At 32.9% G+C, this 14,909-nt stretch overlaps 1 protein-coding gene across 3 annotated transcripts in view; it reads left to right on the forward strand.

Moving 5' to 3' along the window:
* The window catches only part of NETO1 (neuropilin and tolloid like 1), a 63,105-nt gene that overhangs the window by 11,870 nt on the left and 36,326 nt on the right, over positions 1–14,909 (forward strand). For all 3 annotated transcript variants that reach the window (XM_053979870.1, XM_053979879.1, XM_053979889.1), the window contains exon 4: positions 2,029–2,277. In XM_053979870.1, coding sequence (XP_053835845.1) covers positions 2,029–2,277 — 249 coding nt within the window. The remainder of the gene's footprint in view (positions 1–2,028; positions 2,278–14,909) is intronic.

Below are 14,909 nucleotides of genomic sequence, written 5' to 3' on the forward strand. Positions count from 1 at the left end.
GAACAGCTCTCAACAAATTAAATGGTATAAGAGCATGCAGGATATGATCCCAAATTGAAACTTGCTGATTGCTCTCTTCTGTCCTAGTATTGCTTAGTTGAGTTTAAATCAATAATTTTTATAAAAGTGTAAAGTCAAGGATAAAAACATCTGAATAAAATTAATCGATATCTTCCAGGTATTTAAGCTTTTACTATAACCTAAAAAGATTTACTTTGGTCTTCAAACCTCACCAAGGATAACATCATTATGATCTCCTTTACAAGCTTTATTATCTGACCTTACTTTTGTAAATATTTTTGTACTTTCAAAGTAATTTCTTTTCCATAGACTGGAAAAGAATTATATGTAAAACATAGGCCTTTGCTTTTTCTATTGAATTTATATGGGCATAAAGATCACAAATTTCCTGTAAATCAGTATAAATAATGACAAGTCACTAGCAAGTATTTCCCTGAATGTGAATGTCTTCAAATTGAGAACAGTAGAAAAGGTTTATTTCCCATGTTAAATTAAATGTTTCAATAAATATCAATCATCCAATTATAATAACATTGTAAGTAAAGCTGTTAAAATTATCTTTTTTTTTTCCCAATAAGGTGTTTTATTAACTTACTTCTCAAATGCTTCTTATAAAATGAGGCTGTATTTATTTACATGAAATAGTTGTAAGAGGGATCTGACTTTGTGCTCTTATATAAAGATTTCAAAATTTACCTGATATCTTCTTACTCAGTTAATTTTAAATAGTCTCTCTTATGTGAGTAATGAGTTCATACCAAAAGATTTATTTTAAAACATTTCAGAATCCAAACAAGATCTTTGTTCTTGTAACACTGACAGTTTTCTTATTACTCTTGAGGAAATAAATGTAGAGATACTGACTCCTGGAGTGGCAGCAGTTTCCATGCTAAGCAGTTTCCATGCTAATAACTCGGCATGGAGTTTGATCTTCCATAATTCCATGTGAAAAGAATGGTAACTGTGGCAAAGCTCATGGTAATACAAAGCTCTTTCAATATGTGTAAAGTGTAGGACATGATCCCATGAGAGGCACAGAAGGCAATGACACAAGAAATTCTTGTCTTAGCAGAAGGCTTTGTCAGCAAAAGTCTGACAAAAAATGCACAATGCTCTAGACATGGAAGGCACACAGTTTTTGCTATGGCCAGGATTAAGCATAGAAAACAGTGTACCTCTAGGAGGTTGCCTCTGATAAAATGTATTGATCAAACCATGATTTTTTCCCCTCCTTTTAAGAAAATACTGTATTTCTACTAGTTACTTTTTTTGCTTTATACAGGAGTTGCCAGGAAATATTTGTTTTAGAGGTCGTTCTGACTGTCTATAGACTTAGTACCTATCATTAAAGATGGATTTTCTTTAAAATGTCTAATTAAGTGGCCACTATGAAGTTCCTTCAAGATTTTCAGTATATCGTTTACTCTTCTGTTATCATCCTTATCTAGTTCTTTCTTAAGTGAGAATTCACTGCATTTGTTCTTATGTTTCCAATAAGAAGTAATTCTGAGTATATGCAATTACACTCCAGTTTGTTATTGATTGTAATACATATAGGAACATAATCTGTCCTTACTGTAGCACAGTTCTGATCAGCCTTTTCTTCATCCTCTTTGTCAGTACTTGGTATAAAACAAGTATTCTGATTAACACTCCTCCCCCAAATACAAGTTTTTCCAAATATGTAAGTTCCTTAGAAACATTTTTTATTTGAAGAAATTGTTCCTGGCTATATTTTTCTGTTCATCATAGATATCTCTCTCTTAGCTTTACTAAGCACTGCTGTCAAGAATACATCTTTTAAAGGAGAACAACAAATAACCTTACAGTGTGAAATTTATTAAAAATACAGATGTACTAATTTTCATGCAAGTTTTTAAACAAAATTTTATGATCCATACAAAACTGATATATTTGATTTTCTCCAGCTTTGCTTTAGTTTTGAAAGGTCTTGGGTTAGAAAATACATTCTTTGGGTTAAAAAATCATTTTCTTTTTTGTCTCCAGCTGCTCCTAGACAATGCATTGAATTACATTTTGATGAAAAATATTCCATAGAGCCTTCTTGGGAGTGTAAATTTGACCACATAGAAGTACGAGATGGACCTTTTGGCTTTTCCCCAATCCTTGGACGTTTCTGTGGACAGCAAAATCCACCTATGATAAAATCCAGTGGCAGATTCCTGTGGATTAAATTTTTTGCTGATGCTGAACTGGAATCTATTGGGTTTTCTGCTCGATATAATTTTACACCTGGTAAGTACAAACCATCACATTTTTAATAGAAAAAGCTTATAACTGTAACTTTTCTAATGATGTATAATCTTGCTGTTGAAGAATATCTTTAGCTGGGGCATAGTTTATTGTCAAGGAAGGTATTAATAGATAGGAAATTGATAAAAGTCATATGTATCTTTTGCATAACAAGTAAGGCTTATTCAAGGGAAAGATTTTCAGATTCTGCAATTTTTAAAAGTATTATTTTCAAGTGAATGCTATTACAGAAGGTCATTCAAAATGTTTAATGGGAAGTTTAGTGTTTTATGCTTGCTGTTACACTGTACAGCTTTTCTTTCAAAAAGATCATTGATAAAGTATTCTAATAAAAAAATGTAATTATCTCAGAAAATTCCATCATTGCTTTTCCACTTCACCAAACATTTCCCCAGCTGAGGAGTGGAATAGTTCTCCTTCCTCAATAAAGCAAACTATTACAAGTATTACCAGAGGATATGTGAGGTTGAGATAGTAACATGTATTCAATATTTTTCTTAAAAGGTTGTAAATCTTAATTGCAATTGTACAAGTATTCCTTGTCACTGTTTAATTCATTAAAGTAAAACAAAATTCATAGTCATACTTTCCATTAATTCCCCTGCTCCCCCACTTATTAACAAAAGATTGCTGATTTTAAATTTCTTCTTTGGCTGCAGCTCCACTATACTGCACTGCAACTGCACTGCTGGATGTGACGTAGTTCTGTGACTTCTTATGTATTGAGTGATGAGTCATGTTTTAATATAGCTCACTCTAAAGCACTGTAATTATTATGTAATTTTGTCAATTATGTCACTATTTTTTCAGCTAAATTGTTGTCTTAGGTAGAACAATATTCTTTAGAATACTGCCTAAAATTAGCAGACCCAAACCTCTTCCTTAAATACTCCCGTAGCATCATAGAAGATGGCAGGTCTACATGTTCTATGTTGTTCTTCTTTCTGGTTTTCCTTCATTAATACAAGGAAAATATTTATAAAACTAACCAACTAACTTTCAAGTCCATTATACTGTTTTTCAGTGGCTAAACATATGTAGAAGTTTCAAACAGGAACAGAAGAGAGAATTTCTGTAGCAAATGATCTGATAGCCAGGTATTTGTATCTGCTGTAAATTCAAAGACAATAGACAAAATTTTGTTATAACCATGCATATCCACTCTGAAAAGTGAGTTAAATTTTTATCTCTCACTTACCATGTGGTCTGTGGGCTTTTGCCATTTCCTTGCCCTGCACCATAAGTCCTTTGCTTTAGATTTCGTTACCTTTTCCTTTTTTTCCAAATTATGATTGAAAAGATATTAATAGCAAAATCTGCAACTTAGACTCTCAAGTAAAAGACAATTTCATGGATCATGTTTTATTCTCATTCCTTTTCTACTGATTCAAGGAGAATTTCTACACAAAGATCAATGCTGGTAAATTGGTACAGCAGCATAAATTATTCTAGACTTCAGATGGAATAGCTATATCTTTTTTCTTCCTTGATTCTTTCTTTTTTTCCCCTCCATACATTTCAATAGAAGCTCTGCAAGTAGTAGAGAGTTAATAGGAATATTGGCCAAAATAAGAATATGATTAATCTGACAAGTGCAAAACAGCACTGCTGCCTCCTTGATCACCAATAAGACAAAGAACTTCACATTCCACATTATTACTTGGATAGTCTTTTGTTATGCAGACATGGATAAGGCATGACATTTTTAGATCTATTGTCCATATGTGTGCACTGGGAGTGGCTCCTGCCAACTCTTAAAACAGAAGGATGGTTTTTGAGATTGTATAGGAGAGTAACACAGAGAGGATTCCACTCCAGAGTATAACAGAGTAACATAGAGAGGACTCCAATACAGAAATTATCACCTAAACCACCTAGAACTAGCTTCGGTAGTGACAACTTAAATAATTAAATTATGAACAATGAAGAGATCAGAGGAAATTTTTTGGCTAACCTCTCTTTAAAGAACTTGAAGAAAATGATCCAAAACAAAGACTCATTTGGAAACTGTTGCTGTCTAAAGCAGCTGAATGCTCAGGGGATGTGTGATTTTTGTTGCTATTCATCTCACTTGTCGAAAGCAGGACAGTCTTCCTAACTGCAACCTGCAGAGGAGGATTTGTTCATCCAGAGACAAGTGCAACACAGTTATTTCTTGAGTATCAGCAATCTTTGAGAGTCCCCACCTACCCCCATGTGTCTCTCATCTGCCTCTTTTGCATTTGAGATCTTAATGGAGAATAAAGAGATGCATTGTTAAACATGTGGGTGTGTGCCAAGATTCAAAAAATAAAAAGTAAATTTGACTAAATTGAAGCTGCAACCATTTATTGTTATTTGAATGGCACCTGGAGAAACAGGGAAAAATTATTTACAATGTCTCCATGGTGTATCAAAACAGATAACTGGATGAAGTTGAAAAAAAGATCAGTTAGGATATAATGGAAAATGCTGAAATGAAGATCTATTAGTCTGTGCAAATGGAAAGAGTCCTGCACCTAAGGCATTTTAAATCTAGTTTGGACTAAGTCCTATGAAAAGAAATTATATAGAAAAATCCTAAGGGATAGACTAATAATTTGCAATTATGACAACTTGTCTGTTCAATAATTTCTTTGACTCCTTGGTATTGAAATGGTTGGAAATCCATCCACCAAGGCAAAAGTCCACTAGGGACTGTTGTTTCAGAAACAAATGTAACTCTTTTGCCATACATTCTTTTCCTTTTAAATAAACCTTTTTTCAGAGGTCTTTTCAGTACTCTAAAAAGTGAGATCTTGCAGAAGAAAAAACTTTAGCAACAATATCAGAGCTACATACATAATCAACACAAACACACCCAGAAACTGGTAAAATTGCTGAAAGTTTTGCAAAAAAAGTTCCTTATTAAGAGAATAATTTTGTCTTTCATTTTTGTCATTTCTAAATTATAGTGTTAAGTGACACGTGGATGAATGAAGTAGTACGTATGGTATAATAGAATATTTTCAATGTCAAACTCTGAGCTAAGGGAAAAAGTATTCCTCTTTTGCATAATTGCAGCTAATATCAGTAATAATCAGATGCATTTTGACATAAATTTTCAACCATTTTGCATACATGAGAGTTTGTAAACAAATTAAAACTATTTTATATACTATTTTAATTTTATTTTTTATTTTAAAATTCTGATTAACTGTATTCATTTCAAAATGGAACTATCTGAAACTATTGAACCTTCATAAATATATACAAACTTTTTTATTGGCTTGCTTCTTTTTAAGGAAATCTGATGTATGAGAGGAACACATATCAGGCTACAATATTTTTAGGTCCTGCTGGTTCATTTTGAATACAATTTTGATTGACTAGGGAAAAACCCATGACACAAGGATAAGTCATCCTTGCTCTTGTTTTGCCAGTCTTTGGGCCACTGAAAGGCCTACACCTGAAATTTCATTTCACAGCTCTAGGTTCTTTGACTCAATTTATTACATTCATTTTTTCTAAAAAGTGTCATCTCAAGACTGTCTTCCAAAGTGCTGTTGAATCACTGTTTTGTGTAGAAAAATTCAAGTACTACTTCAAATTATTGACAACTCTTCTTTAAAAAGAATCTTTTTTTCCTTTTTTTTTAGTATAGACAAGAATTCAGGCAGAGAGAGGCTGTGCTTATCTGGGCTTTCTCGCTCAGCTAGAATAATCAGATTTCTGTTTATCCTGGTCCCTGATTTTGCAGGACAGTGGCTTAGGATAGCACATCATTACTTTCAGTTCCTTCACTTAGTAGAAGCCATCTGTGTTTTTATTTAGCCTCATTAATATAAATGTCAGTCAGTAATGTTTTCTATTCAACTGCCTGATAATGGAAAACAAAAAAAAAGATTTATACTCTTGTGTCCCAAAAAGTGGAATATGAAACACTTTCTAACTGGAGTACCAGTACTTTTATATTCCCATTACAGTGAATGTCAGAGAAGTAGAATAATTATGTCATCTATCATGAGGGAAAAAAATAAAAAGCAACCCAAATTCCCCCTCATTGGGAAATTTGCATATTTTAGAACTCATGAAAAATGTATTTATTAAATTTATTAAATTCAATCACAATTCTAAGAAACTCAGATAAAATCTTATCAAATCATTTTGCCATCTAATGTCCATCTTCTGCCTTGAATGTGTTTAAGCAAGGGATATTTCCTAGGCATCTGGAATAGCTGAATATCCATGTGAGCTAGGTCACTTGCTTGTACTTTTTTGTTTACTCTTCTGAACCTGATCTGATTACTTTTAATTCAGTATCAGCATGACAATCACTTTTTGGCATCTTGAAATCCAGTTAAGCTTTTTGAGAACCAACAAACAATGCAGAGCCATTTAACTTTGAACACGACAGTGGTTTTCCTTTGGTATCAGAGTTGGTTTGGAAGATGAGAAATTACTCATTATAACTTCATTTAAACTTTTGAGACAGAACCATGTGATGTCAAAAAAACCCAGAAAGTGTGAATCTGTTTTATTTATTGAGATATAACTTCCCAGGACTTCAAATTGCTATAAGCAGCTTCCTGGAGTTATGAACTTTTATTGTGTTCATACAAGTGCACTTCATAAGAGTAAGGCACTTCATTGCTGTTTACAAGGGCATCTGGTCTTGGGAAAGGGAAGGAATTTCTCTCAAGTAGGTGATGTATTACATTGAAAATCATGATCACAGGTTTGTATTAAATTTCAAGTGTAAAATAATTCCTTATGTGGAGCAAATGAGTATCTAAAAGGTCTCGTGGGGTTCTCAGATCCCATATTATGTCTTGCCATCACATAGCTATATGTTTCTTTCAACAATACCCAAAAGTCAAATACAGAACTTCCTAGTTCAGAAATCCCTGTGTGCTCGGAGTATCATATTACTAACAGAAGGAAGTTGAACACCTAGCACTGGAGTAAAGAAAAATGACAGCTTAACTAGGGACACTTACTGCTTCCCCGGCCATCAGTGCACCCCGTTCTCTACAAAAATCCCTTCCCTGTTTTCATTCCATAATAAGCTGGCATGGACTTCTAGAGAAGGTTTACTAGGATATTCTATAGCAGTACAGGTACAAATAATTCTATTCCACCTCCACAGAAACACTTTTCTTCATTTAGGTGACCTCACCAATAATGGTGATTATTATGTTGCAATGATAAATATTCTTTTTAGAGGAGTCTTATTTCTCTGACCAAAAGTCTGTATTTTTGGAGCACCTGTGAGGGATCTTTAGGAAGCTTAGATATACGTTAAAAATTAGCCCTAGAAAGCCAACATTTTTAGAGTAAGCTGCATTTTTATAATACTGGTGTCATTCTAGAAATAGTTTCTATTATTACTTGTTACAAAGCAATTAAATATAAATCTTAGAAGCAGCAGAGGATTTTCCTTAAATATGGTCTTTTTCTTATCCTCTTTTCCCTAAGGATAAACTTTTGACTTTATGTAAATACTATGCTGAGTTAGCTTAACCTTAGGTCTGATATAAAGTGACTACCCTTTGCTTTAAACACTTATAAAATGAGGAAATAACCAGTGGGACCTGGAAATTTGTTTTCCCTATTAATTCTTGATTTTTCTGTGATGTTTGTGAAGCACTTGGAAGTAGCAGATCAGGGAGGATTATAAGGAACAGAAAGCCTGGGTAGTCCTTCTTCCACAAGTGTTTAAAACCAGCTTATTTACAATGAACATTTTCAGCTTATTTACAACGAAAATTTGCCCACATTCAGAACAGCACCTCCAAAGCCTGTTGTTGTGTTACTTGGTAGTTCTCATTCAAACATTGTAGCACTTCTTCTGGGGAAAAAATGGAAATTCTTTTCTCATATGTAATGAATAAGGAGTTTTTGATTACTCTTCAAAGGTTTTCCAGGTCATCTGATTTTCTCATCTGGCAGTTTTTCTAATAGCTCATTTTGTGATGCACTCCTGGGTGGTTGTGTTGTGGTTTCCTCCTGACAACACTATGTCTGTAATAGCTTCTCTTAGGGACCTGGGAAATGTGGATATCTGGAGAGACTCTGCTGACATTGAAGCAATTCTTTTTCTTCATAATATTTTTTTTAATATGTTCAAATTTCATCTTTATGCATTGCATCTACAGGTTTATAAGAAATTAGTGGTATAGCAAATAAATCTTAGCAATTGCCCCAGTGCTTTTGTCCAATCAGTGTGAGTGTGCTCCATCTGTCAGGGCAGAAAAACTATTTTTTAATATAGCTATTCAGTTTGCTTCTTTAACTATCAGTGTATGTTAGGTAAAACCCATATTTATGTAATTTCTTTTCAGTCATCTTTTTGCATAGGTTCAAGCAACCGTGACTGTAGATTATTCTAATTTATTTAATGAAGCATTTCTTAATTCTAACAGCAATAAATACTGATCTTTATTGAGATATTTACCTTTTCTTAACAGATTTTTTATTGTTTGCATAGTGCTTCTAGCTAATTCTTCTTAAAGAAATATACACATACTGTATATTCCCTGTAACTAATAAACAGGCTTCTTGCCCAATAATTAGTAACTTTGCAAACTTAAGTCTTTACAAAACTGAGTCATGTTTCTGTTTGTAGAATGGAATATTTTGGCAGTATAAAATGTTTAGCAAATTATGAAATGTGTCAGATAATAAGTAAATCCTCTGTCACCATTTGTTATGTACACTCATCTATTGTCTAGCATTGGTTCATTTTCCAAGGACAGTACTCACATTTTTGTAAAGAGGACAAGACAGAGAAATTCGTTTGCCTACCAGTACTGAGGTGAATGCTATTGAATATTATTTGCATATTTGTAGTTCTAGTAGGTGTTTGTTGACATCTTAATATATCTTTTGCCATATTGATTGCTGAGACCTATCTTGATTTGTTTACTGTCTTGTTGAGTAATGCAGGCTATGTAATACTTTTATTTCAGATATTACACTTGAGCTTCTTTGATGGTCAGGTCTAAAAATAAGATCATGTTTCATTCAACTTTGACACAAATTTTGTTTTAAATATTTTGCACATAAAGTTATCTTGCCCATTGGAGTATCTATGCCTTTGATCCATCTTCTCTTTTTCCCCTATTATGTGCTAAGATATTGAAGAGTCTGTAATCTTTAGTATCATACTGCTGTCATGGGGTAGGGAAATACTATCATGTAAAGTCTTTTTCATGTGAGAAACAGATCATACAATGATTTCTGTGAGAAGTAGGTATCATCTCTATGGTTAAATCTGGCCAATATATCTATTGCCAGACACAAAACTCCTGGAAAATCAAGACTGTGAATCAAGCTTATGAACATTCTGACTTAGTCCAATTTGTTTTTTTTTCCTTTTTTTCACTTTCTCTCTCTCTCTGTACAATTATAGCCTATCTCAAGCTTCTGACAACTTCTGTTCATCATATATGCTTTTATCTTATACATACACTGAGAAGATACAAACAAAGCTCCTCTCAAAACATTGACTGATGACACCTGTACAACAAGGTGTGCTGTCCTAAAAATGATCATGACAAATTGAGGTAGAGAGAAGCTATATTTTTTTAATCCTATTTTAAAAAGGGTTCAATTTTCAATATAGTTGGGTTCATGCAAGAGTCACCTGCTCATTGTGGGCGTTGTTTAATATTTGCGAATATTGAGTAAATTAAAGTAGGGTTTTTTTCCTTATACTATTAATTCACATTAGTTAAAGAGATACATAATCTTTGTTTGGGAAAATCAACAAGTCATTTTTTTGATCAATTTATGTTCAATGTATACATATTTTCAATTTGCACTTTTTATTTTTTTATTGTGACAAATCCAAATGCTAGGTGTCCTGATTTTTTCTCTACAAAACCTGTTCATTTCATAAAGGTCCTCAGGCCAAATAAAAATAACAGCTACTATAATTTAATGCTGTAATCCATCAAAAATCTCTGAAATTACTTTCTGATATGCCCAAGGATAATTCCAAAGAACAGTTGCTTAAGCTTACTATACTCAAATGCTGCACTGACAGGCCACTAAATCTAGTCTCAATTTAGCAAAGAATTTCAGGAAGCCTACATCTAAGCATGTGCCTAAATCCAGGCAATCTCTAGGCTTGGGTTCTTACTTAAAAGTAAGTATGGTTAAAGACTGTCCTCTACCTTTCTATCTACTGAACTAAGTACAAATTAAATATCTATTAATTTTGGAGAGCAAAACTACTGTTTCTTCAACTCTTTTAATGAATTAAAACTAGTTTTCTACCTTCACACAAATTATGTGGTTGATCCATACCAATTCAGCATTTGATCACTATCAAACTAATATAGTCTTAAATAGGTTCAATTTTCTCAGTTTTTCCTTTTTTTTTTTAATATTCTGTTACAGTAAGCTGAGTTTTTGTTGTAATTAATAAACCATTATTAATGATTTTTCTGCTTCCTGTGCTATTCTTCCTCTAGATACACTTGTCCCTATAAAAGCTACCCTGGAATTGTCTGAAATTATTTTCTTCAATCTTCTTCTGCTTAGAACATAATTAATTCAGATAAGCTTTTTTGGTCTAACTCAGTTGATCAGTCAGATTTACAAGTTGTAAAATGAAGTGATACAAGTTCTGCAATTGTTTGCAGTGAGTACTGGTTCCACGCCTTGGATTTAAAATTTGAAACATAAAATATATTACCAGTGCATTTTTTACCACATTCCCACTACAACTTTTGTTTGTGTATCCATTGTCAACGGGTCTTTTTTAAAATAAAAATGGAGCAGTACTTATGGATAGTTTTTTGAAAGAGAAAATTATATTATTATATAATAATAAGAATAGTATTCTTTCTCTGAAAAATCTTCTTGATTATTTCAAATGCACATTGCTTACATGATCACAGCATAGTCTGCAATTCACTAGGGAGATGAATGCCTGACATTGTGGTTTCCTCAAATAGGGTTGTAAAGGAGGTTTTAACTTCAATGAGGAAAAAAATGTTCTGGAATGCACATTGTAAAATGTACTTCCAATTAATTTTTGTTTTTTAATATATAGGGTGATGAGATTTACGAAACAATTGAGGATGCCATTGAAAGGAATAAATTCATTGTAAAATTGTGAAAATAAGTAAGCAAATACTTTTGATCAACATTTCAAAAATATTGCTCCAGAGGTCATTACAAATTAGAGCTGCACAAAGTTCATTTGAATACTTAGATGCTGAAAGTCTATGTAATATCCATCAATTTCTGTTAAGAAAGTTTGCTTGAGTCATGAATAAGATGATAAAAAGGGAATTGCAAAATATATTTTGAGAATTCATAAATAAATAAACTTGTTTTTGTGACACATCCATTGTTAAAATTTTGTACTAGCATGACAGAAGCAGGCAGTGTGAAATGTATTATTCTAGTCACATATCAGTCCCCTAGATGACACTGAGAAGCCAGAAGATGTTGTGTAACAGGACTTACATACATCATTTGCCAGATGTTATCTGATAGTTGAAGCTCAAGAGACAATGTTATCAAATCTGCTGGTTGCAGTATGTGGGTTAACAAAAGATTGTATTATACTCCTTTTGTTTTCTTTTGGTTTTTTTTTTCCCTTTCTTTTCCTGTAGCTCATTTCTCAAGTCTATGTGAAAATTAATATTAAAAGAGAATGCACAAAATACTTCCTAAAAATATTTTATTCTTAAATGTCAATTTCATTATGTGGTTTAGACAGTTGTTTATTAACTGCTACTAACTATGAATCCCATACTGAAATTCTATAAAATATATATATATTTTTTTTTTAACAAATTACATGCTGGCCTAGGATTTTAAAAATCAGACTTGGTAGTTTGGATCTCTGTATTTTTATGTGCATCTTCCACACAAATCATTTTTAGCACTAAAACAGTTATTTGTATTCTAGAATATTGCATATTAGTGATATTTCAATACAAGTATAGATCAATGATTTACCAAGTACTTTTAAATGAAAGGTTTAATTTATATTTGACTTTCTTTTTTTTTTTTTTCCCTTTTTATCTCTAGAACTTTAAATGACTCTTTTAAATCAAGCTAGGAAAAATCCTGCAGTTTGGCAGTCAAAAACTTGATATGGTCAAATGAAATTTAATTATTGTCTACTTGTTGGGTAAGCGGCTGACCCCTACATAACAATCCTGAGAGCTGTGACTGGCCATCATGTTTTGACCTGCTTCTGATGCAAGTCAAAACTCTCCTGAGACCTCATTCCTTCTAAATATTACCACATCAATAGCAGAACTAGACAATCTCTAATCAGTACCCACTTTGCCGTTCTTTTCCCCGTCTCTTCAGCCACTTACATAGCAATATTGGGTATTGTATAAAGCAGACATAAGGACTTATGAACACTGCCTTTCTAAATTGTGATTCAATGAATCACAATGTCTTTTTCATTAATGAGGTGCAGAAGATCACTATTTATTCTCTGTATTAAGCTGAACAGTTAGTAACTACAGTTAGTGTAGGACTCAATCAATTCAGCTCAGATTTTGGGCCTAAACTGGCTTCTTTTAGAATCAGTATTAAAATTATGAGTAAATCCAGTGAAAGGAAAATTACTTCTTCAGACCAGTAGAAATTGATCAGAGGAGGGAAAATGTAAATCAGTTAAATTCCATGTAAATGATAATTTTTAAACCTAAAATCTAAAGTTATTATAATAGAATTAAAAACTTACAAATCTATACTTAATATAATCACTGTTTAAGGATAGCAGAATCTGGAGTTTCTGGGGTAAGGAAAAGTCAGAGGCAAAAGAGTTTTATAGAAGTGAATGTAACTCTACTCAAATTCTTGGTTCCAAGTCTTCACTTACCCACAGACTCACTTGTTTGTGATTTTCTTGACAAACCACTTTGAGTTCATTTTGTGAACACAGAGCATGTGGCACAAATGCTACTTAGAGAGGACTGAGAATCCACTAAAAGAATGTTGTTAAAAGAAAAAGTATAAAAGATTGAAGACAATGTCCCCTGGTTTAGAATTTATTTTCATGTTGATTTTTTCATACAGGCATGCAGTAAAACATATGTTAGTGTTGTTTATGAGAAACAATTTTCAGTCATTAATTTCAATGGAAAAGTTTGGGGCTAGAATTGGTATGAATTATGTTTGGTTTACATAGTAAAGCATACAGTAGGAATTTTCTTATCAAAATAATAGAAGTCCCAGCTGGCCTCTGTCTTGTTTCTAACAGTTTATGTCTACTCTAGGTCAGTATAAGGAATTAAGCGTGGTTTGAACTTTCTCTGGCACTTTTAATTGCATGAAATTGGAGAAAAATTACCAATTTGAACAAAAGTGAATGCCACTCTCATGAAGTTAAAGTGAATGTCACTCTCAGGAACCAACAGGAAGCAAATTAACTGTAAGGCAGAAAAACTGGCTGTAAAGTCTAGATTAAGCAAAAGTTATCTAAAAACTTTTTCCTCCCATAATCTCAGGGGAAGCTGAATTGCATAATACTGGAAAAGGGGGAATAATTATAGCTTACATCCGATATACTATTTATATCCTTTTAATATCTGAATGTACCTTGTATAATAAAATGTAAAATTCATGTTTGTGGATAATGTAACTGGGTAATTATGTAGGGAATTCACAGTTTAACACAGAACTATGTTCTTTCTGAAACACTTCCTCAGAGAGAGCTGCTGCCCTATGCAGTTAAAAGATGAAGAAGCAAAAGTGTTAGAATGTTTCCAAAGACGCTCCCCGATATACTCTGCAGCTGAAGCTCTTAAAAACACATCTTCTCATTCTGTACATTTGGGGAAACTGCTGAGGTCAACAGCTCAGTGTTCCCTGAAAGGACAGTTTCTAGCCAGAAAACTTCCTAAGAGTAGCAGAAGAAAAAGGAAAGATTTGGTGTCACTGAAATTTATACTGCTATGAATTCTAAAATGACAGGACAGAAGACTTACTTTTCCCACAGTTGTTTTTGGGACATGGTGCTAATATGCCTTTCTCAGCAACTCACTGAGCTGTGTGGCTTTTATAATTCCCCTACTTGTTCACTGAAAGTGTCTGTGGTGGGCATATATAATTACAATTGGAGGTGACATTTGGGTTTAAAAAATGAATTTCACTTTTCCTTTGATATATACTCCTTTTTTTTTTTTTTTTTTTCTGATTTTTTTTTCCTTTAGAAAGAGAACATTCAGGTTCCAGTGGGGATGAAAACCTAGATTTTTCCCCTTTGATCCTAAAGATTTCTACCCTGGATACAGAATACATTTTAGAATGTCCTGTGACATTGACTTTTTGAATCATACAATGATTTTGTTACAGGAGAGTAGTAGAATATAATTCATCCAACTACTTTCAAAAATCTAGCAGTTGCATAGTAAATTTATGGATGAGGTTTTTTCTGTCTGTGGTTATTTCGCTTGTTTCTACTCTAAGAATCTTATTTTCTGTAGCATTTTGTCTCTTGTCTCCTGATATATGGCCACACAATTAAGCAAGCAATTGCTTTTCCAAACACAATTCAGCTCCCTTTGGTGTGCTCTGACACAATACTTTGTTTTAGCAAAAGACCACCTGGTGCTTTGCTAGTCTGTAAGAGAAAAAAAAACATTGGAGACAGTGGAAGAATTTGCTTGTTA

The sequence above is a fragment of the Vidua macroura genome, chromosome 1 (assembly GCF_024509145.1).
Source record: "Vidua macroura isolate BioBank_ID:100142 chromosome 1, ASM2450914v1, whole genome shotgun sequence".
NCBI classification, from domain to species: Eukaryota; Metazoa; Chordata; class Aves; order Passeriformes; family Viduidae; genus Vidua; species Vidua macroura.